We start from the raw sequence: 23,666 nt of genomic DNA on the forward strand, positions 1-23,666 counted from the left end.
GTTACACAGCAAAAAGTAACTAATACATAGCCTACTGAAATTTGGTAACTCGACTACTCTAAGGTCCACCCTCCCTAACGTTCCTAAGTGACATTACATCTCATTTTCTCCACCTGAGCATCATAGGCTCCTCTTCTGCTGCTGGCCATGAGGCAATTTTTCAAGAGCGTTTTAGAATGTACTCATGAGTAAAAAGAGCTATAACTTTGATGGGTTAAGGAAATGGAATTTGAATATGCCCAGCCACTGGCTAGGGAGAACCTCTCCTTCCTTCCTGTGTGCAGTTCTCAGCAATATTAAAATCTCAGTTTAAATTTTGAGTCAGTTTTTTTCCCTCACTGCAACAGCTAAATAGGGAGACAACATCAGAAGGCTTGAGACTTCTTTAAGAAGATACATTGATAGAAAAGTTAATGTACTGAATAATATTGAGAGAAGATATATTCAAATGGGAGAAGAGTTTGAAGATTAGTGATAAGAATAGAGAAAGCTCAGAAAATGTGAAAATGATTCTATTGTTAACTCCAGGGAAATCTAGTCTTGGTATGCTACATGGTCCAGTGGTCTATAGTGTTTACACAGTCATGGTAGTGGAACCTCAGAATACTGGTCTAAGTCCAATTCCACATAATAAGAGGGAAGAGGGTCAGGAAGTTTGTATATGTGTGTGGTTAGGATGAAGGCTGGGTGTGAGAAAGCCTTGTGTTTCTATGTGGAAATTTAAAAAAATGGTGCCTCAAACTGAAAAATCAAGAAAGTGCTTATATAAGCATATTATGGACAAAAATGAAGTAGATTCCAGAAGAACCGGTTGACAGGAGTAGAAAGGAGGTGCTGATATGAAGCAGGAAATGGTGGAAAGCAGCACTGGTGAAGGTCAAGGGGTGGTAGGAAATGATTTATATTCTTATCTGGCTCTTTAAATTGTTTGTGTGAATACATTTTTAAAAAGTAAAACTTAACAAGAAAAGAGAAACAGGAGAATTACTAAAATAATCATTAAAATGTATGGTGAGAATCTGCTAATGTTACCAATGTTACTAATTGGTGCTTTACATCTTTTGGAGTGCCAAATTCTCTTTCAGGTGTCCTCCAAATAAGGTTCTCACATCTACAGAGAGGAATATCTACTTATTAACTTCTGCCTAAGATTTTTCCGTGTTTTCTGAAGTGATTAAAAATAATCACTTAAATAATCATTAAAAATATGACTGGACTCTTAGTGATTTGCTCTTTGCGAAGAATTTTTTTGTGTTCTGAGATGAAACAAGATCTTTTGTTACCTATTTAATCAGTTCTTGTGACTATTTTGTTTTCTCTATTGATGTACAGTATGAAAAGCAATATTCTAATTATTGAATAGGTTTTGTTCATTTTAGCCTTGCCTTCTCTTTGCAATGTCACCCAAAAGTTTTTGAAGCAGGAGCCAGTTTGATTTAATAAATATTTATCAAGCATCCATTAGAATATCATAGTCTAGTGAGGGGGGCAACCCGATAATCAAATAACTATAATGCAATGAAATTTGTGTGAAGATTATTAATGTTTATACATGTCCGAGAAATAGTAGAGTGATAATTTTTCTGTGAGCTGCATCGGATATTTATGGAATAAAGCAAGATATAAACTGACTAAAGAGTTGTGAGAGATGATAAAGGAAGGTTTTAGAGAACATGAGCCCTGAAGAGGTTTTTGGAAGATGAATTGTTTGTCAGGTGTACAAGCAGGGAAGAACATTCCAGGAACAAGGAAGACCATGTGAAAAGGCACAGAGGCACGAACAGCATTGTGTATTTAGGAACCGAATTACTTTCGCATTGCCCTGAATGCAGGCTGGACAGCAAAGCAGAGGGCCGCTCACCGAGGGCTTCATTTGTCATCATAGGGAACTTACACTTAGCCCTGTAGACAATGGAGAGGTAATAAGGAAATTGGTGATACCACTGGATATAGATGGATCATTCTGGTGAAGGATTTTTAAAGTAGATATTATGAAAATTATATAAATTATATAAACACAGAGAAATGTGTTTCTCTGTGTAATGAACCACTATAAACATAGATTTCAGAATTGTAAACATTTTAAGAAAGTGTTAATTATGGGAAATTTCAAGAATAAACATAAGTAGAGAAAATAACATAAGGAAGCCTCTTGTACCTCTAAGTCAGTTTCAACAATTATCAACTCATTACCAATCTTATCTACTCTCCAACACACTTCCCTCCATTCCCAGATTATGTTGAGACACATCCCAAATGTCATACAATTCCTTCTGTAAAGTATATATTTTAGAAAAGAATACGTAAAACATCCACAGAAGGTACACCACCAAGAGTGAACCATTATGTGAACTACAGACTCCGTGTGATTCTGATGTGTCAGTATAGCTTTGTGAGTTGTAACATATACCGCTCTGGTGGAGAATGTTGGTAATGGGGAAAGCTGTGCATGTGTAGGGGCAAGGGATAAAGGGAAAAGTTCTGTACCTTCTCCCCCAATTTTGCTGTGAACCTAAAACTGCTCTATAAAACCAAAGTCTCAATTAAAACAAAAACGACTCCAAAAAGCAAAGTCCTCAATATCATTATCACACTTAAAAAACAACAATAATTTCTTAATATCATCAAGTATCCAGTCAGTATTTAAGTTCCTACTTGCCTCATAAAAGTATTACTTGTTTGAATTGGGATTCAAATAAGGTTCATATACTATAAAATTGGTGTGCCCCTTAAATGTCTTTTTAAAATATGAATTCTCAGGGCACCTGGGTGGCTCAGTCAGTTGAGTGTCTGGCTCTTGATTTTGGCTCAGGTCATGATCTCATGGTTCATGAGTTCAAGTCCCTCATCAGGCTCTGTGCTGGTGGTGCAGAGCCTGCTTGGCATTCTCTCCCTCTCTCTCTCTTTCCCTCCCCCATGCTCACTCTCTCCCTCTCTCTCTCTCTCTTTCTCTCTCTCAACATAAATAAATAAACATTAAAAAATAAAATATCAGTTCTTTATTTTAGTCATTTGATTCGTTGCTTAGAAAAATTTTAATTGTGGTTAAAATTTACCGTCTTAACCATTACTAAGTGTACTTAGTAGTACTAAGTATTTCACAATGTTGTGTAACCATCACCACCATCCATCTCCAGAACTTTCAGCATCTTGCAGAACCAAAACTCCATACTCATTAAACAATGACTCCCCAAACCCCCTTTCCCCAGCCCCTGGCAACCGCCATTCTATTTTCTGTTTCTATGCATTTGACTACCCTAGGTACCTCATGGAAGGTTCATCCATGTTGTAGCTTCTGTCAGAATTTCCTTCCTTTTTAAGGCTGAATAATATTCCATTATAAGTATATGTCACATTTTGTTTATTCATTTATCCTTTGATGAACACTTGGGCTGTTTCTACTTTTTGGTTATTGTGAATAATGCTGCTGTGAACATGGATGTACAGATATATCTTTTTGAAGTCCTGCTTTTGATTCTTTTGGGTGTGAACCCAGAAATGGAATTGCTGGATCATATTTTTAGTTCAATTTTTAACTCTTTGAAGAATCACCACACTGTTTTCCATGGGGCTGCACCATTTCATAGTCCCACTAACAGTGCGTGCACAAGGATTCTAATTTCTTGACTCTTCAACATACTTGTTATTTTCTGTTTTGTTTTGTTTTTTGCTTTTTTGTTTTTGTTTTTGTTTTGTAATAGCCATCCTAATGAGTGTGAGGTGGTTATCTCATTGCAGTTTTAATTTGCATTCCCCTAATGGTTTGATGTTGAGCATCTTTTCATGTGGCCATTTGTATATCCTTTGTGGAAAAATGTTCAAGTTATTTGCCTCCTTTTTTCATTGAGTTGTTTATTTTTTGGTGTTGAACTGTAGGAGTTCTTCGTATATTCTGGATGTTAACCCCTTATCAGATATATTATTTGCAAATATTTTGTACTATTCCATAGGGTGCCTTTTCATTCTGTTGTGTCCTTTTTAAATACATATTTTTAAAGTTTATATATTCATTTGGGGGGGGGTGGGAGCAGAGAGAGAGGGAGAGAGAGAATCCCAGGCAGGCTCCACACTGTTAGCACAGAGCCCGAGTTGGGGCTTGAACTCACGAACTGTGAGATCATGACCTGAGCTGAAATCAAGAGTCAGATGCTTAACCAACTGAGCCACCCAGGTACCCCTGTTGTGTCCTTTGATGCACATAGTTTTTAATTTTGATGTACTACAATTTATTATTTTTTATTGCCTGTGTTTTTGGTATCATATCTGGATTTTTTTTAAATAAAAATATACTCATAGTTTTCTATTCAAATTCTGGACTACAGGGCTTTTTAAAAATTAAATTTAACTCTATCTAACTGACCTTTTGTCTCTTTTTCCTCATTTCCAAAACCCCAAGTCCTAATAACCACACTGTTACTACATTTCTTTTAAGTTTTTTTGTTTGTTTTTGTTTTTAGAGAGAGAGAGCACACATGAGTGGGGAAGGGGCAGAGAGAGGGAGAGAGAGAGAATCCTAAGCAGGTCTGTGCTGTTAGCTCAGAGCCTGATGTGTGGCTCGAACTCACGAAGTGTGAGGTCATGACCTGAGCCAAAATCAAGAGTTGGATGCTTAACCAACTGAGCCACCCAGGTGCCTCTCCATTTCTTTATACCACAATACGTACCCAAAAGACTCAAAATAAGGACACCAACACTGCCATAGACAATTTGATTTCTGAGAGAAGTTTAGGATTTTTATTTTTATTGTTTTTCTGCTCCTTTTTGTCCTTAAGGTATATCCTTTAAGGTTGTACAATCAAATTACTGTGTTTAAAGTCGCCTGAATTAGTTCTCTCTATGCCACTAATTTGATATGTAGTTACATTCATTTATTTAATTTTGCTTTCATTTGTTAAGAACTGCTTTTAATTTCAAATGTTTAATTATTATGTAAAGTGATTACATGGTAACAAAACTAAATCACCCCAAAAGGTATATTTTGAGAAATCTAGCTTTTATCCTTATTGTTTTCATACTCTTCTCTCTCAGTGGTACCCTTTTAAAAAATGTTTTTGATTTAGCCTATTAAAAAATATATATATGTACACTTTTTTCTACTTTCCTTTTTATTACTTGACAATATATTCTAGAAGTCATCATGCCATACAATAAATAAGATATTACTCATTTCTTTTTTATGGTAGTATAGTACTCCCTTATGTGGAAATAGTTCATTCAATCAGCCCTCTACAGGTAGACATTTGATTGTTTTTATTTTTTAGTTATTACAAATGAATAACCTGTGCAGACATCTACAATTAATATTTTGCCATTTGATTAATGCTTTTGTGAATTAAAGAAAAACACAAATATGTCATCTTTTTCCAAAAATTTTTACCATATATCTGTCAAGAGATGATAATATCCTGAATAACTACAATACTACTCTCACACATAACATAATGAAGAAAATAGTGGTTGGTTTCCAGGGATTGCAGGATGAGAAAATCACTGCTGTGGTGATAAGGATGAAAGCAAAGGCAGTGGCAGTGTATAGGGAAGCAAACTTGATTCAAGAGATATATAGAGAACAGGTGGAGGTATTATTTAGCACGACTTGGTAATACAACGAGCACTTTTACTGTGCCTCTTTTAAGATTATTTCAATTTACCTATGAGGGTGAATAAAATCTCTTTGGATAATGTGTGCACATTCATTCTATTATAGCCCGTATGGTTTTTAATTTTAGAGCATATGCCTTGAGGACAATGAGCCCTGGAGGGAGCCAAAGGACAAGTAGAATAACCAACATTTATTTACCCTTTTGTCATGGAGACTCTGGTTACACCAGAAAATTAAGGGGCAGAGCAAAGGTGCAGTGACGTTATGGTCTCCAGCCTAATCTCACCTTCTTGAGCAAAGCAGAGTCCACAGTTCCTAGCTTGATGAGTCAAGGCACCCTAGGTATCCTCAGGGTCAAAGGAGTCTGTATCACAGATGCATTCCGTGTGTTTTATACAGTATTTCAGAGAACTTTCCCCTAAAAGCTTGACGTTAGCAACAGAAGGTCACATGAAGATAAAATGGAGAACAATCTTCCAAAATGGGCCAATAAGACCTATAAATTACCATTTCATTCATTCATTCATTCACTCATTCACTCTATATTTGCCACTCAAAAAATATTAAGAAGTATTGATCGTCAGGAACTGTGCCAGGTGCTGGGAATACAAAGGTAAAAAAGATGTGCTTTTTGCCAAAGAAGAACTCACAGGCTAGTTGGGAAGAAAGACATGTAGGCAAATACTCAGCGTATAGTGTAGAGACATGTAAAAGGTACTAAAGAGACCAGAAATTAGTGGGCAACTCATTTGGTCCAGTGGTGGGGTGGGGAGATGGGTCACTTAGGATAGTCTTCACCAAGTAGGAGAGATTGAGTTGGACTTCACTGGATGGATAAGGAGTATAGTACGTACTAGAAGCTCTATCTTGCCAACAGGAAAACTGAGAAGTTTGCAGTGTGGCTGTATTGTATATTATAGAGATCACTTGATTCCAGAGTGGAGAGTGAAATAGAAACTAAAAATCACATCAGGAAGCAACTTAAGGAGAACAGATGAGGCCCTGGACTGAGGGCAAAAGAAAGATCAAGAGGAGTTTAGGATGTAGGATTATAGGAATTTGGTGACAGATTCAATGTGAGAAGTAAAAGGGAGGGAGGAGTCAGAAATTAACAGGAGGCTTTTAGTTTTAACAATGGGACCATTAACTAGGATTTAGGAATGTTGGAGGAAAAAGAGGTTTTACAGGGAGTGAGAGGAAATAATGAGCTGGCTTTTTGAACACACCAAATATATGCTTCTGGGACATATAAGTAGAGTAGGGAATAGGAGCAGATTGGTGAAAGGGTAGAGAGGTGACATTTTCTGTGTCAGACTGTTCAACACAGGGGAAACATCGGCCTCAAGAGAAGTGCAAACCACAGAGCCTGCATCTATCAGAATTTGGGGAAGGAAGAGGAGCTGGAGAGGAATGAAAGAGACTTATGATCAATAGTCAGCTGAAACACAATAGAAGAGTCAGAATCGAGAGATTTAACGTAAGCACTGGCAAGCATTTCAACATAGAATTATACGCTTTCAAAACTGGCTCTCTTTCTTAGACAATTAGGGCTGCTGGAACAAAATTCCACAGACTTGGTGGCTTAAATAACAACAAACATTTATTTCTCACAGTTCTGGAGGCTGGGATATTCAAGATCAAGATGCCAGCAAATCCCGTGTCTGGCGAGGACCCTCTCTTTGGTTTGTTGATGGCTGCCTTGTTATATCCTCACACGGAAGGGGAGGAAAGAGATCTTGGGTCTCTTTCTCTTTTTCTAAGAGCACTAACCCCATCACGAGGGTCCTACTCTCAAGACCTAATCTAACCCCAGTCACATCACAAAGGTCCCACCTCCAAATACCATCACATTGGGGATTAGGTCTTTAACATATGAAACTTAGAGGGAGGCAAACATTCAGGCCATAGAACATTTTCCCGCTACATCATGCTTTCTCAAAGTTTGCCAGTAGAAGAAGGGAAGCAGCGTTAAGAGAATGTTTTTCCTAGGATGGGAGAGTCTTGAATATATTTTTAGTCTTATGAGGAGGAGCCAAGTGGAGGGTGAAGGTGGATAAGTGATAAGAATAAGGTCCCTGATGAGGTAGTGGGAACTAGAACATGCCTGTGTCTGTATCAGAATAAGCAATTCCATATGCTAGTATTTATGTATTCAATTTGCCCTTCCCTGGGGTCTTTTTCATGACATTATCAACCTTTCAGGTCTCAGTAAACTTATGAATGTAAAAAGTAGGATACTTTAGATATCTCCAAGACCATGTTTGGTCCTAAACTTTTATCTTTATAGCTTTTTCTATAAAGTCCACTATCCCAGAACTGAAAAGAACTTTCTGAGTTGTTGCATGGATTTCTCCCTGCTTCCAAGCCAAATCTACTGCAAATACTTCTTTCCTTGGAAGGAGCCACCAGACATATTATTGTAGTTCAACTATGTTCAACTATATTTAACTTTAGATTAGAGTACAAATCCTTGCCAAGAGACAGCTGGCCCAATCCGTGCACAGAAACACCATCTTAATCAACTACTGGGCCTGGAGTGGTTGAATTCTTGGCAAAGAATTGCCTCTTGATCTGTCTAAACTCAAGTAACTAGTTTTGCAGTTCCTTCCCCTCCCCCCCCCCATTCATTCATTTAGATTTGACATCCTCATGAGGGACTCAACCCAGCAGGTGTTCAGAAAGCTTAAAAGAAAGGGGGTTGAAAAGTGTATTGTTTAGACCTGGAGGTTTTCCTGACCATCTGAAATGCCTTAGGCAGCCACAGAATAGTCACAGGTTACAGTTTTCAGGAACTGCTGACGGTGGGGGAGGGCATTTTCTTCTTCCTGTCGGTTTTAAGTGTCTCTGCAGCAATAAAAATTATGTCAGTGGACACTTTTACTTATTAGGTTCAGTTTTTGTGCTTCTTTCCCTGGGGTGTTTTTCCTCCCAACAGTGCCATTTATGTTAGCTTTTCACAAGATTCTCTATGAACCCTTGGAAAATCTTTTCCAAAGGGAAACAATGTCATTTCTTTTACATCTTTGGGAAAATCACCTTACAAGTCTTGGTAGTCTGGTTTTGGGGCTTTCTGTGGCTTTCCTAAAGGGTCATTTCTGTGTTGCCGAATGCTGGAGTAGCTGAGGCAACTTTGTGGACACACATCTATTGGCTGCATGATAGAGCTCTCTAAAAGGCCTGGAACCAAATGTCTCTCTTTCCTCCCGAGACATAGGAAATCCTGTTTATGATCCAGGTGGAGTCTCAGGTAAGTGCCTCCACTCAGGATGTTATCCCCCTTGTGTTGGTGGGAGGGTAGAGAATTGTTCACTAGAGCACAGAGGTCAAGGTGATCTGTATTTTCTCCCCTGGCTTGTGTATGATCATTCAACCCGAAGGCTGGGCTATTTTCTATTTCTGGGTGTGAATGGGAGAGGATGGGCCATGGCTTAGAGCAGAAGGTACTCTCATCTGGCTTCCCTCCACCTCCACCTCCACCTCCACCAACACTCTGAATCTTGCTTCACAGGGAAGTTTGAGGCCACAGTTCATGAGCTCTGTCAAGGTCTTCCCCTAACGTGTCCAATCCCATCCCCAACCATGAGCCCTCTCGCTTTCGTTACTCTCTTCTCAGGGGATAGGGTAGTTTTTGTGCAGTTCAGAGTCGGACTGTTTTGATCTGGATCCCAACCCCTTCTACCTCCTCAGAGCCTTGCTTCCTCAGTCATTTCCTGTCTCCTATAGCTTCAAATGCCTGCATTCTTAAAAAAAGAAAAATAAAAGAGCAACAGCCACCCAACTTTACACGAAGTATCTTTTGTTTCTTTCCATTCACAGTCAAATTCCAAGAACCATCTTGGAATAATCACATGGTGACTCACCTCCTGCTGACTCCTCAATCCACTACAACAAATCTGCTGCCTCCGTCTTGCCCTGAAATTGCTCTGAGGCAGAGACATTCTCCTAATCAAACCCAATGTCCCTTTTCTGGCCTTTCTTGGCTTTTCTGTGGCATCTAATGTCTCTGCCCACTCTGATCTCCTTGAGACTCTTAGCTTTCACGTAACCAGTTTCTTCCATCTCCGTCTGTGAATGGAAAGTTCGGTCTCACCTGTGCTCTTCGTTCCCTGGGGCCTCTTGAATGGTGGTATTTCTACAGATTCTTTGCTCCTTATATTTCCTGAGGTCCATGCTCTCCCCAGATGTTGCCATCCACATCCACTGCTTCTACTATTATCCGTGTACTGATGACTCCACAGCCTGTCTTCAGTTCAGGCCTCTCTTCTGAACATCTGATGTTGTTTGGATGCTTCAAAGGCACCTCAAACTCAAAATATTCAAAGCTTATTAGCTTCTTTTCTAAGCTGCCTCCTTGTGGTCCCTCAGCCTCCCAAGAGAGACAGGAGACACTCCAGAGCCATTGCCACTCCTTCTACTCTCTAGCCTCTTTGATGCACTGAAAGCGCCAGCAAATTGAACTCCTTCGTAGTTTCCTGTCCAACTTTGTCTTTGTTATCAACCTAATGACTCGCAGATTGTTATGAAAATTAAGTGACACAGCATATAATTAATGTGCATAGCACCTGATAAAAATCTTAATTGAATCCCAAACCAAGAAAGTAGCATTTCCAGGTGCCTCTGTTGTTTGATATATACAGGCCACAAGGAATTAGCGTTTCCTCTTTTAAGCCATTAAACTCTATGTGATTCATGCACTGCACAGAAACAGCAAAGTCACTAAGTAGTCTGCTGGCTTGAAAGATTGAGGCCACTGAGAGTCTCCGGAAATCGGGATTGTTCTGAGTTTGCAATCCCCAGGTGACTCCTGAAGTGATTTAAGTTTCCAGGAAAAATAGTTGACGTACCAGAAATGTATGAGTTTTGTTTGTTTTTAAAGAGCTACCACTGATTTAAAAGGTCTTCTCCCTGTGGGATCTCCCCTTTCTGGGACTTGTGTGCTGGGTGGATGCACACTATCATGCCGGTCTCTCTCTATTCTCTGTCTCCCACAGCCCTTTCCTTTCTGTGAGGAGGAGAGCTGTTGTAAATCCAACTTCATTTCGTTGAGCATTCAACCATGTGAAAAATGTAATAATAAAGTTTATTCTCTTTGCTATTCTCCAATATGATGCAAATTATCTGACCTTTCACATACTAATTATGCAGTGAAACATAACACTACTCGCTTAAAGAATACAGCGAATTTATTAGCTCATGTAACAGGCAGACTTTTCTTCTTTCAATCCATTCATCCTGGACCTCTGCCCTATGTCAGCAGCAAAGGTTGTGGGCTAGGGGATGCCATGTCCTGACTGGCTTCGATCCGACTGGCAAGGCAGTGATTTTAAACTGGGAAAGAGCCACTGTGCGCGGGTGATAGCAGTGGAGCAGGGGATAGAGATGACTTTTCCTGAAGGATGGGTGGCCTAATAAAATGGTGGACACCTCAACAGGAAAGTGTCATTCTATTAGTGGAGATATATGCAGCTAACAAATACCCATTACATGAAGCATAATGAATGTAAAGGAAATGGAAGGGGAACAAAGGATTAAATAAAGGAGTTGCTGGAAGATTCTTTAGGAAAAAGAGAGAAGCATATGTCGTGGCAACAGAGCTTCTAGAAGAAAAAAAATGGAAGACAAAAGAAACTGAAGGAAGAAAAACAAAGAAAGATTTAATTGGGAAAGAGTTTCAGTTTGAGGGGGAACAAGGAATTATCTTAGGACATTTATTTCTTACCTGTTTTTAGTGAAGGATTTCCAACTTTTGATGTGTTTTGTTTACCTCCTCCTCTCTTAATGAAGCACTTAAAAAATAAAGTTTTGCTAGTGATTGCTATGGCCAGGCCTTATTCTCAATTTTAGGGTGACTATAGCTGATAGAATCAGTACTGGGTGTCGCCTCGATTATAGACTGGCACGTTATACTGCTGCAACCCCTTTCCTTCTGTCTGTTGACTGTTTTGCCATAGCCACTGTTGATTAACCACTGGTCATGTCCAGCTAAAGTTCTGGAAGGTTTACCAGAATGAAGAAATATAGCAACTGGACAGATTTTTTTTTTAATATGCAACCAAGCAGAATAAACAAAGTTTGCCTCTCTTTTTAAAGAAGGAAATGTTTGTCATACCAGGTTTCTAGGGCTGGGAGGCTACTGCCTTCATCATGGACTTCAGTGTTACTGAGGAGAAATTAATTAGCCTCCCTAGCTGGTGGATGAGACAGTGGAATATGAGCACCACTCAGTCTACAGTCCCAACTGACAGACCCTTAACAATGAATAATACGATCTCTTCCAGCATTTACTTGTTACTTAACATTTAGCAGATCTTGATTAAAGTGGCCTCTTTGGTTACGAAAGTTTTAATGACATTCTCTCACTTCATGCATCTGTTTTCCCATATTTCTACTTTGATCCTTCATAAACGAAGAAGAGGGAACTTTCTGCTTATTCTTAATAGTCCACTCCAACTGCTGAAGAGATCCAGGCTTCTAATAACTAACGGATGAATCTAAGAGATTTGAGAAAACAATAAACAACTGTGCAGGCTGCTGAGGGAAGTATTTCTGATTCCTGGCAACTTTAAATAAGTGAACAGGCAACCACAGCAGGTCTCCCCAGTAAACAGCTCAGGCAGCAATCTGGTGATGTCATTTGAATAACAATAAACTATCTTTCTGCCCCCAACCTTTCTTCCTTTTTGGCTTCCCTCTGCACTGATCAGGGTCTGGAGTACAGAGTGAAGGCCTTTATGAAATAAAAATATTCTATACCTCTTTAGTTACACTGTGCAACTTCCACAAGGCCTTTATTAGAAAGACTCAACTTCAGGGGCACCTGGGTGGCTCAGGCGTTAAGCATCCGACTTTGGCTCAGGTCACTATCTCATGGTTTGTGAGTTTGGGTCCCACATCAGGTGAGCTTGTGCCCCACTTTGGGTGAGCCCTGCTTTTCTCTCTCTCTTTCTGTCTCTCTCTGTCTCTGCCCCTCCTCGGCTTCTTTCTCTGACGCTCTCTCACTTGCGTTCTCTCTCTTTCGGAAGAAAGAAAGACAGAAAAAGAAAGAAAGACAACTTCACACAAAGGGGGTGAAAATACACTTGGAACTCAGAGGATGGTGTGCACCTTTTCCTTAGTGTGAAATCTTTACCTAGAAGCCTCTCTGTTTTTATGGATCACCACTAAGCATTTCATTGATCTCTGATGGTCTCTGAGAAAGACCTTTTTCTTTCTGTCTCCTTTCTCCCTCTCTACGAACTTGGATCCTCCCCATTAATACTTTGTGTCGAAGGTCAAGGAGACCCTACAGTTCTGTGACTGGGAATTGTAGACTTGTGCTGTATATTAGAGTAGCCACTAGCCACATATGGCTACTGAACACTTAAAATGTGACTAGTGTGACTGAGGAAATGAATTTTTAAATTTAATTTAATTTTAGTTCATTTAAATTAAAAAAAAAATTGAAGCTATTAAACACAATTTTACTGTTTTGGTAGGACTACATTTCACTGTAAGCTTTGAAAATTTACCATTGAATTGAGATGTGCTAAAAGTGTAAAATATAGAGTTCAAAGACACTTTTTAAAAGGATGTAAGTGGTCTCAATAATTTTTTAAAATTTTTTTAATGTTTTATTTATTTTTGAGACAGAGAAAGACAGAGCATGAATGGGGGAGGGTCAGAGAGAGAGGGAGACACAGAATCTGAAACAGGCTCCAGGCTCTGAGTGGTCAGCACAGAGCCCGACGTGGGGCTCGAACCCATGGACCTCAAGATCATGACCTGAGCCGAAGTCGGCCGCTTAACCGACTGAGCCACCCAGGCGCCCCGTCAATACTTTTTTTTTTTAATTTTTTTTTCAACGTTTTTTATTTATTTTTGGGACAGAGAGAGACAGAGCATGAACGGGGGAGGGGCAGAGAGAGAGGGAGACACAGAATCGGAAACAGGCTCCAGGCTCCGAGCCATCAGCCCAGAGCCTGACTCGGGGCTCGAACTCACAGACCGCGAGATCGTGACCTGGCTGAAGTCGGACGCTTAACCGACTGCGCCACCCAGGCGCCCCCCCGTCAATACTTTTTATATTGACTGTTGAAATAATATTTTGGATAATTAGTCTAAAAAAAGTATATTATTAAAATTAGTGTTCCCTGCTCCTTTTCACTTTTTGAATGTGGCTATTCGAAAATGTGTCTATGTGGCTCTAATTCTCATGAACAGCATTTTTTAGATTCTCCCATTCTTCAGGATGGAGTTCTTACTGAATACAGTGGTCTCTCCCCACCTGTGGTTTTGCTTTCATTAGTCAACCTCAGTCCAGAAGCAGATGATACCTCTTTTGAGTTCTGGTCAGAGACCCATAGTAGCCTAACACCAGGTCACAATGCCTGCATCTCATCACATAGGCATTTTATCATCTCACGGCATCACAGGAGGAAGGGTGAGTACAGCTCACTAAGATATTTTGAGAAAGAGAAAGCCCACATTTACACAACTTTTATTATAGTACATTGCTATCATTGTTTTATCATTATTATAAATATCTTACAGTGCCTAATTTATATATTAAACCTTATCACAGATATGTATATATATAGGGCTCAGTACTATCAGTGGCTTCAGGCATCCATTTGGGGTCTTGGAACATATCCCCTGGGGATAAGGTGGAGGGGACTACTGAACAGTCTTTTCTCTTGGTGATATAGGTCACTGTTTGTACCATAAATTCAATCCAAAAGGCTGGTCTCCCTCTCTAAGGTAAGGGAAAACAAAAGAACAGAGAACAAAACTCATCCTGAAACCATCACCCGTTCTAACACTCAGCATCAGAGTATCAGAATCAGCTGTCTTCAGGTGGGTGGGTAATGAAGACAGCGGCCCCAGGGAGTTTGGATTGCTGAGTTGGGAGAGGAGAGGAAAGTGTAGACAAGAGAATACTGCAGAGCATGGAAGTGTACTTGAGTGCTGATTGAAGAGAGAGGCCCTTAGACATGGGTACTTTGGGTTCCTGGAGAGGTGAGTGTACTATAAAGGAGAAAGAGGAAACTGAACAGAAGATGGAAACACCCCCAAAAGAAGCTTTGGGATGGATTGCAAACATTCTTCTGGAGGCATCAGTTTAAAATACGTGGCACTGTGATATCCCTTCTGATGTCAGGTAATCTTCTTCCAGATTCTATTCCTGGTCGTCCGTGGAACTGGTTTGAAGTTCCTTCCATGGTCGCTACAGCTGCCCCAGGGACTCTATTTGATCCTAATACCCACTTCAATGTCCTTTTGAAGAGACAGCTGGGTAGGCAGGGAACAAAGAAATTCCTCATCGTCTTCTAAAGTCCAAAAATGTGGAATTTCAGTGGTTCTTCTAAAAATATTTCTTTCTTTAAGCTTATTGTTATTTTTTTAATTTATTTTGAGAGAGAGAGATAGAGAGCGAGGGGGACAGTGGCAGAGAAAGAGGGAGACAGAATCCCAAGCAGGCCCCATGCTGTCAGCTCAAACACACACCGTGAGACCTGAGCCGAAATCTAGAGTCAGATGCTTAACCGACTGAGCCACTCAGGGGCCCTAGAGTGGTTCTTGATGCCATTCAAACTCATTTATATAATTTAAGATATTTATCATGTCCAACCGTGCCATTTTATAGATGAGAGAGAGTGTGCCTGAGAGACTATGTGCCTTTCCCAAGATCAGCCACTAATTAGGATCACCTGAATCCACTAGAAAGAGACTAGTGTCTTCAGGCTGGAGGGATAGTGTCTTCAGGCTCCCGAGTCCAACTGAAGTCTACCTCTCTCATATCACTTACACCAGTTTTAACGGATGGGCCCATACTAATTATAGCTTACTTGTAATTTCAGTTCTCTGAAGATCCCACTAGATCCCGGACTGCCATAAAGGCTACCTGTATGCTGATGGTCTGGTAACGATTATTGTGTATTTAATCCAGTACATTTTGAATTTTAAATATGTTCTGGGCACAAAGTATGCTTTGTAAGGTGTTTAGGGGATAAAAATGACAGCAAAATTTCTAACTTAATAAGCTTTGGGGTTAGAAAGTACTTTCAAAAAAACATTATTGACCTCTCATTTTAGAGATTTTCTGGCTTGACCATCAGCAATATTTCATGAGAAAAGGAAGAAATGTGGTTAATACTATCTAAAAATTAAATTAATTAAAATTAAATGCTATTTAAAAATATTTTAAAATTAACGTCCAAATAAACAGCTTGCCTTGGTATTTATAAATCAAGAGAGAGCAACTTTGGGAGGCTAAAGTGATTAACCAAGCCAATATATGAGAGAAATTGTATCCATAGTTTCTCAAAAAGATGAAAAGGTATTATAAATGGCACTGTTTCTATACAGTATCTAGAAATTATCTCTATATAGTGAACTCTATATTGTATCATTTCATCTATTTTTCCAATGAGAATGGGTAAATATACTAACTGAGTAGCTGGTTGTGATTTTTTTTCATTGCCATAAGTAAATGAAATCAATAGACTCTGTTAGGACAAACTATATGATATGTGAAATTCATGTATCCCATCTTACGAAGAGTTATTTGTAGATGTAATCTTATGGACATAAGATTAAAAATGTGTGATTTATAAACAAAGAAATAAAACAGCTTTAACTCCTAGTGCCCTGCACTTCAAATTTCTGGTGGATATAGAAGCCTTTTAAATCCCATGCTATTATTAAACAATTCAAAATTTCTATGGCTATATATGTTTAGATAATATTAACTCCTCAAATGGCCACCCTGTGGCGTTTTGCATGCAATTCTTCATTTTTTCCGTCTGTATTTTTTCTCATCTAGCTTTTTCAGAAATGTTATTCCTATTTCTGTCACACGGTCGCCTTTCAGTGTGTCTTGCAAGAATGTAACATCAGCAGCCAAATGAACCTAGGAAAGAGAAAAAAACAAAACAAAACAGGCACGCATAATTTATGTTTAAAAAATTTAAAAAAACTCTCTAAATTTTTTTTTCAGCTTTCTATAACCAATAAGGGGCTCACTTTCCTTATGGAATGATAAAAAAAAGAGTTTGCTCCATGGATGAAGGGCCCTTTACTGTGTGTCCTCCAGAGATGATCTGGCTGTGGGTCAGCTCTGTGGTGTGAGCCTGCAGAGAGAAGGGTGGTCCAGGCCACGCCCAACCTGGGGGATTCAGGGCAAGTCAAGGGACATGGGCCCACTTTTGCTCACAGTGCAGAGCTCATCTATAGCCTTGACCCAATGTGCCTTGTCAAGCAGAACTTCCAAGGATAAATGGATTCTTAAATGATTTCTTTCCAACGAACTTGCTATCAATCATTCTGTCATCAGCCAAATAGCATCACTTGTGCTAACAACATGTAGCAATCACGACTTTGAGAGCTTTGAAAAAGTATCAACTAAATAAATTATAAATATAAAATTAAAGATTGAAATTACAGACATGAATATTTGATATCCAGCCCTTCTTTTCTACCATAAAGAATTTCCCACTTTCCATACATTGAAGTGATCCCACAGGGCTTACTTGTCTATTCATTAAAATGTATTCACATAAGAGCATCATATTGCTGACCGACTACCCTTGACAGAGTATCTGTTCAGCTATTTTAAGTCCTTGTGATAAATAAGATAAAAGCAAAAGTACTTGGTAAAACAAATAATAAGTGAAAAAGCCTGGGTCTAGTAGGCAATTGAAATATAGAAGCTATGTTCACTCTCATTTTCCCCCAATAAGATCTTAATATAGAAGCTATGTTCACCCTCATCTTCCCCCAATAAGATCTTTTTTGTCTTTGTCAAAATTTGTCAGAAGGTCAGTTAAAATGAGCAAGGAGGCTATGTTGAAGCTATTTGGATACCTGAGGCCACATGAAGCCTGATAGCTATTTGTCAAATAGCATATAGAATCAAATGTTGTCTGTGAAAACTGGAGAATTATTTATCTTATTTTTGCCTTTGTTTTATGGTTCCTCCCTTTGTCTGTAAGCTCCCAGAACATCTCCCTTCCTCTTTCTTGATTTCTTGATTATAGGGCAAGCCTAAAAAATTGGTAGGACAGAGCATGGAAGGTCTGTGTGAATAATACATTATGGCTATTGTTTTACTCTTTTGGATTACCTGTTATTATATCCTTCCTCTAATTATCACAGATAATTGAAAATTATATGCATGCCTCATTATCATGTCTAATCTTTGGCTACTCTCTGGTCTCACCACTTTTAAAAGCTCAGCTTCTGGAAAAACTAGACTTTGTGGACTGTTACCTCTTTCTAAATTGCCCTTGATCAAGAGTTTTTGACAGATTGTCTTCTTCCTTCAGGTTCCCATCCCACTAAGGTCCTTCCTGACCTTTTCCTTCCTACATGTTGTGAATATTTTTCAGGTCTTGTTTTACTTAGCATCTCTGCTATCCTTGATCTTGGGAATCACTCCCTCTTCTTCTTCTTTTTTTAAATTTATATCCATGTTAGTTAACATACAGTGTAGTCTTGGCTTCAGGAATAGAACCCAGTGATTAATCTCTTACACATGACACCCAGTGCTCATCCTGAAAAGTGCCCTCATTAATGCCTGCCACCATTTAACCCCTCACACCCCCCAGCAAACCTCAGTTTGTTCTCTGTATTGCTCTCTCTCTCTCTGTTTTTATCTTATTTTTCCTTCCCTTCCCCTATGTTAACTGTTGAGTTTCTCAAATTCCACATACAAGTGAAATCATATGATATTTCTCTTTCTCTGACTGACTTATCCACTTAGCATAATACACTCTAGTTCCATCCACATTGTTGCAAATGGCAAGATTTCATGCTTTCTCATCACTGAGTAGTATTCCATTATATATATATATAATACATATATACATATGTATATGTACATATTCGATGGACATTTAGGCTCTTTCCATACTTTGGCTATTGTTGATTGTTCTGCTATAAACATTGGGGTGTGCATGCCCCTTCAAATCAGCATTTTTGTATCCTTTGGATAAATTCCTAGTAGTGCAATTTTTTGGGTTGTAGGATAGTTCTATTTTTAATTTTTCGAGGAACCTCTTGAAATACTCTCCTCCTTTGTTTCTGACTCCATTCTTTCCCACTTCTGTTTATTCCTTCTTGGTATCCTTTGCAGTCTTTGTATTCTCTCTTCAACTTACTCATTATGTTTTATTGCTTCCTACGGTTCCACCTGTGACTTCTTTTCCTTCTTACTCTACACACTTCCTAGGCATCCTTTGACAGTTCCAATGACTCTCCAGCCCACATCTGTGGCTTCCAGACATGTAAAACAACTGCTTATTGAATATCATCACTTGTTTGTATGTTAGACACCTCAATTCTAGAATCTTCCAAGCTGAACTCCTCACTTTATCTTTCCCAACCCCCAGTGTACCCCTCCTTGTTTTGCTCTCTTGGTTAACAATACAACCATCTTACAGGTTGCTCAGAACCTTAAATAATTCCTGAATCTTTTTCCCAATCTTATCTCTTTCAGTCAACTAATAGCCTAGTTTTAAGTTTAATTAGTTAATAATCTGCCTTATTAATGTTGTTCACATCAATCTCCTCTCCACTCCTATTGTCAGGGCTTTATTCTAGTTTTTCTTGAGGTTACCATCATCAGCTTCCTAACTGCCCTCTTCTTCCCTCCAGCACTGTACCCTCCTCCTGTATACTTTCACTTTGTTGACAAAGGGATAAAATTCCTAAAACACAAATTTCAAAATACCATTCCCTTCTTTATAAACCTATAATGGGTCTCTGCTGCTTTCAATATAACAATCTTTAGATTGTTCCCAAGGTTGTCATATGAATGTGCCCCGCCACTTTTTAAAAATCAGGCCTCTATTGAGGAGGGCACCTGTTGGGATGAGCACTGGGTGTTGTATGGAAACCAATTTGACAATAAATTATATTTAATATAAAAAATAAAATAAAATAAAATAAAAAATAAAAATTAAGCCTCTGTAAAGAATTGAAACCTTACTCGAGACAATATCTCAATCTACATGTCATCTCTATGGAATTAATTCAAGTTTCTCATTCCTTGAATGAAACATTCTTTTTGTGCCTTTGGACATGCTATTCCTTTTACCTGGAACATTATTTTCCCCTGCTCCCCTTACCCCATGGCCTTCACCTTCTATTTATCCTAGTTTCTCTAGGAAGTTATCTCTGCCCTACCAACCACCCCAACCCAGGTCCTCCCCTAGCCATTTATCCACACTTTTTTACACATCTATCTGACTTCTCTACTGGACAGAAACTCTTTTATTATTATTATTATTTTTTAATGTTCGTTTATTCTTGAGAGAGAGAGAGACACACACAGCATGAGCAGGGGAAGGGCAGAGTGAGAGAGGGAGACACAGAATCTGAAGTAGGCTCCAGGCTCTGAGCTGTCAGCACAGAACCCGACGTGGGACCGGAACTCACGAACCGCAAGATCATGACCTGAGCCGAAGTCGGACACTCAACCAACTGAGCCACCCAGGTGCCCCTGTACTAGACAGAAACTCTTGAAGGGCAGCAACTATGTCTTATTCACCTTGTACACTCAATGCCTTTTTTCTTTTTTGAATAATTATCTGGACTTAGATTTGTTTGGAAGCACAATTATTTACTTACTTTTCCACACAAATTAAATTCACTAGAAAATTGCTGTCAGTGCTACTTTTTTTTTGATAATGTAATTCTTACATTTCAAACTATTTTTCAGGCCTTTTTAAATCTCTTATTTCTTTTCTCTCTTCATTAATTTTTATTTTTAAAATATCTTTTTTTTTTTTTTATAATTTGTTGTCAAACTGGCTAACATACAGTGTGCTCTTGGTTTTTGTATGTAAGCAATGAATCACGGGAATCTACTCCCCAAACCAAGAGCTCAGTGCCTTTTCACAGATGCGAATCACCTCACCGTCTTTGTTCAGTCAATGAATAATTCAGGTGTGGAAGCCAGCCTCCAAAATCGACTGCAGTGATCTTTGCCTCCTGTTATTCACACACCCTCAGGTAGGGCCCTCCCACACAGTACCAGGGCCAGCAGCACCTGTTGTGACTGTATCTACCAGGGAGCCTATGTGGCAAGGACTTTCATGAAGCCTCTAGCCAGCTGCCAGCCAGCCAGTGAGGCCACGTGAGTGAGCATGGAGGTGGATCCTCTAGCCTCAGTCAAGTGTTCAGGGACTGCAGCCCTGAAGGGACCAACAGCCGGACCGTGTGTGTATTACGCTCTGAAAGGCTGTTAGCCACAACCACCTAGCAAAACTCTTCCGGGATTTCTGATTCTTAGAAACTGTGTGAGATAATAAATATTAGTTGTTTTAAACGGTTGTACCTGGGGGTAATCTGTTACACAGCACGAGATAAGGAATATACCCAACACAATGAAATAGATACGCTTTACCATTTCCAGGGCACCTCTGATAATCCCACAGAGTAAATTGCAGTAGCACAGAGACGATCGCCCGGCAGGGAGCTCTTCCACAAACTCCACCAGAGGATTCTTGTCTAAGATCAGGGAAAATTCAGTTCTGCTTGGATTGTTACAGGTCACACTTGGTGTAATTCCCAGGTACATCTTAAAGGCAACCTAATAAAAAGAGGGGAAAAATCTGCTAAAAAACTTGGTCTGGAACAAGTATCTATTATTAGCAAAGCACCCAGATATTCTGTTCCAGGCAGTGCAGCACAATGGTTAAGCATGTGGAGTTTGTAGTCAGCCAGTGTGGGTTCACACTCAGCTTTGGCATGTACCCACCCTATGACCTGTACAAGTCTTAAAGGGTTTTATTTTTATGGGATATCCTAAGGGACTAGTTTTCTGTGGAAGCAATATGCTTTATGAAACAGAGTTAAGCATTATTTCTCAAAAAATCTTTTTCAAAAATAAATATCCTTCAGGAGGGTAAGAAATTAAAATATTAGTCATCAACATCCCAGCATGATAGGTGTCATGTGAGCCTAGTAAAGGGTAAGATCCTGAACGAGAAGGGACGCAGGACATATCCACCACAATGGGAAGGTGATAGAGTAGAGGGTGCTGTGGGACAATCAGACTCAAGGGTGTGCTTTCGAAAGTGGAGGAAGTCATATCACAAAGGATGACTAGTCTCTGAGAAGGAGCAAGGGATAGTGGTGGTATGATTTACATAAATGAGTCATAAAGTAACTTCTGAAAAAAGTCTGCCGTATTGAAGGGCTTACAGATTTTGACCATGTTGAGATGGAGAGAATCTTGGAGACTATTTCTTTTTTTTTTTTAATTTTTTTTTTAACGTTTATTTATTTTTGAGACAGAGAGAGACAGAGCATGAATGGGGGAGGGTCAGAGAGAGGGAGACACAGAATCTGAAACAGGCTCCGGGCTCTGAGCTGTCAGCACAGGGGCCCGATGCGGGGCTCAAACTCACGGACCGCGAGATCATGACCTGAGCCGAAGTCGGCGCTCAACCGACTGAGCCACCCAGGCGCCCCGGAGACTATTTCTTTTATACCTCTAGTTTCATAAGTGAGCAGGTTGGGATTCAGAGAAGTCAAATGACATGGCCAAGCCCATGCTATTGCTCAGTCCCTTGACTTCTGGGCCAAGGAACTTTCTTTTCACCAAATGCACTGGAATTTGAAGTTTATTATTGGAAACTTGTGAACTTCTCTTTCAAGAGTCTCAATTATTTAATTTTTTTAAAAGGTTTATTTATATACTTTGAGAGAGAGAGCATTAGCAGGAGAGGGGTAGAGAGAGGGGGAGAGAGAGAATCCCAAGCAGGCTCTGTACTGTTATCATACAGCCCCACCATGGGGCTCGATCCCACGAACGGTGAGATCATGACCCGAGCTGAGATCAAGAGTCAGACGCTTAACCAATTGAGCCACCCAGGTGCCCCAGTTAATTTAATTTTTAAAATTAAGAGCAGTATAGGACAGAAATGGAAACAATTTTCTTAAATTATTTATAGTTAGAAGTCCTGAAAGGTTCATCATTCATTCAATAGGTACTCACTGAACACTGCATTTCTAGCACACAATGCGAGTTCAATAACTATTTGAAAAACAAATTATTAAATGAGCATCCATTCTGTGTTTGAGACCATGTTTAGGCCCAGAATACAAAAGTTCATAAATAGAGTTCCTGTTTTATAAGAGCTCATAGTAAAAAGGTATTAAAAAAACTGCAATGGTGTAAGTCCTGCAAGTACAGTGTTCTATATTAGGAAGCAATCCTGCAAATACAGAGAAGGAAACTGCTATTCTGTTCATGAATATTGAGTGAGAATTTGCCAGGTGGACAGCTGTGGTGCGAGTGGGAGGTGTTCTAGGTGGAGGAAACATGTCATGGGCAGGAAATACCATGATCAAGTTCAGGGCAGACTGGTATTTATCAGTTGTGGGTAGCATAAAGCCCCGAAGGTGTGAGTAGGTTAGGACAGAATTGAATTTCCATTTGAAGGATCTCCTTTGTGTGAGCTTGGAGGATGGATTTGGGTTGAGGGTAGGGTTGGGCAGGAGGTCAAAGGCAGAGATAGTAATCAAGAGGTTACTAGGAAAGAAATGATGAGGACCTTCTCATTTTGTCTTTCACTGAAAACTCAAATGCTCCCTAAACTTTTCCATAGAAATTTTAAGTAGCCCAAATCCTAAAATTTGGCTCAAATCTCTGACACTAGTCAGTTTAAGAGGACACAAAAAAATGAATCTTTCAGATCTTTAGGCAAAGTAGCAAAAGTAGCAGTCTTAAGTAACAAGGGAAAAATCATCATGAGACTCCTGGCCTGGAGACTAGATTTGGCTCTCAGTGAATTGGCTGAGACCCATTTCTGCTAATGTTGATTCCTCCGGCTGGAAAATTCCTAGACTATTATTTATAGGATTGAGAATCCGAAAAAAATTCTGATTCTCAGTCCAAGCCGTATGAAAATAACATAAAATGGAAGCTGTGCACTCTGAATGTACTCAGATTCTCAGTGTTTGGGCCCCGGTTCCGTGGCACAAAATTCACCAGTAGGAGGCGTTATCTGAGCATGGTTGGGAAATACTCATTCCTAGGCAATGACATTGTTTCCTTATCTGGCTGAATTCAGCCTGA

The 23,666-nt window shown here is 39.5% G+C and overlaps 1 protein-coding gene across 2 annotated transcripts in view; it reads right to left on the reverse strand.

Annotated features, from left to right (window-relative positions):
* Positions 1 to 16,251: 16,251 nt before the first annotated feature.
* TRAPPC3L (trafficking protein particle complex subunit 3L) overlaps positions 16,252 to 23,666 on the reverse strand; it is a 40,078-nt gene continuing 32,663 nt past the window's right edge. For both annotated transcript variants that reach the window (XM_049654212.1, XM_049654211.1), the window contains exons 4-5: positions 20,988 to 21,173; positions 16,252 to 16,490 (exon numbers count right to left, since the gene is read on the reverse strand). In XM_049654212.1, coding sequence (XP_049510169.1) covers positions 16,371 to 16,490; positions 20,988 to 21,173 — 306 coding nt within the window. In that variant the 3' untranslated portion in view covers positions 16,252 to 16,370. The remainder of the gene's footprint in view (positions 16,491 to 20,987; positions 21,174 to 23,666) is intronic.

This window comes from Panthera uncia, assembly GCF_023721935.1.
Source record: "Panthera uncia isolate 11264 chromosome B2 unlocalized genomic scaffold, Puncia_PCG_1.0 HiC_scaffold_24, whole genome shotgun sequence".
In the NCBI taxonomy this organism is placed as follows: domain Eukaryota; kingdom Metazoa; phylum Chordata; class Mammalia; order Carnivora; family Felidae; genus Panthera; species Panthera uncia.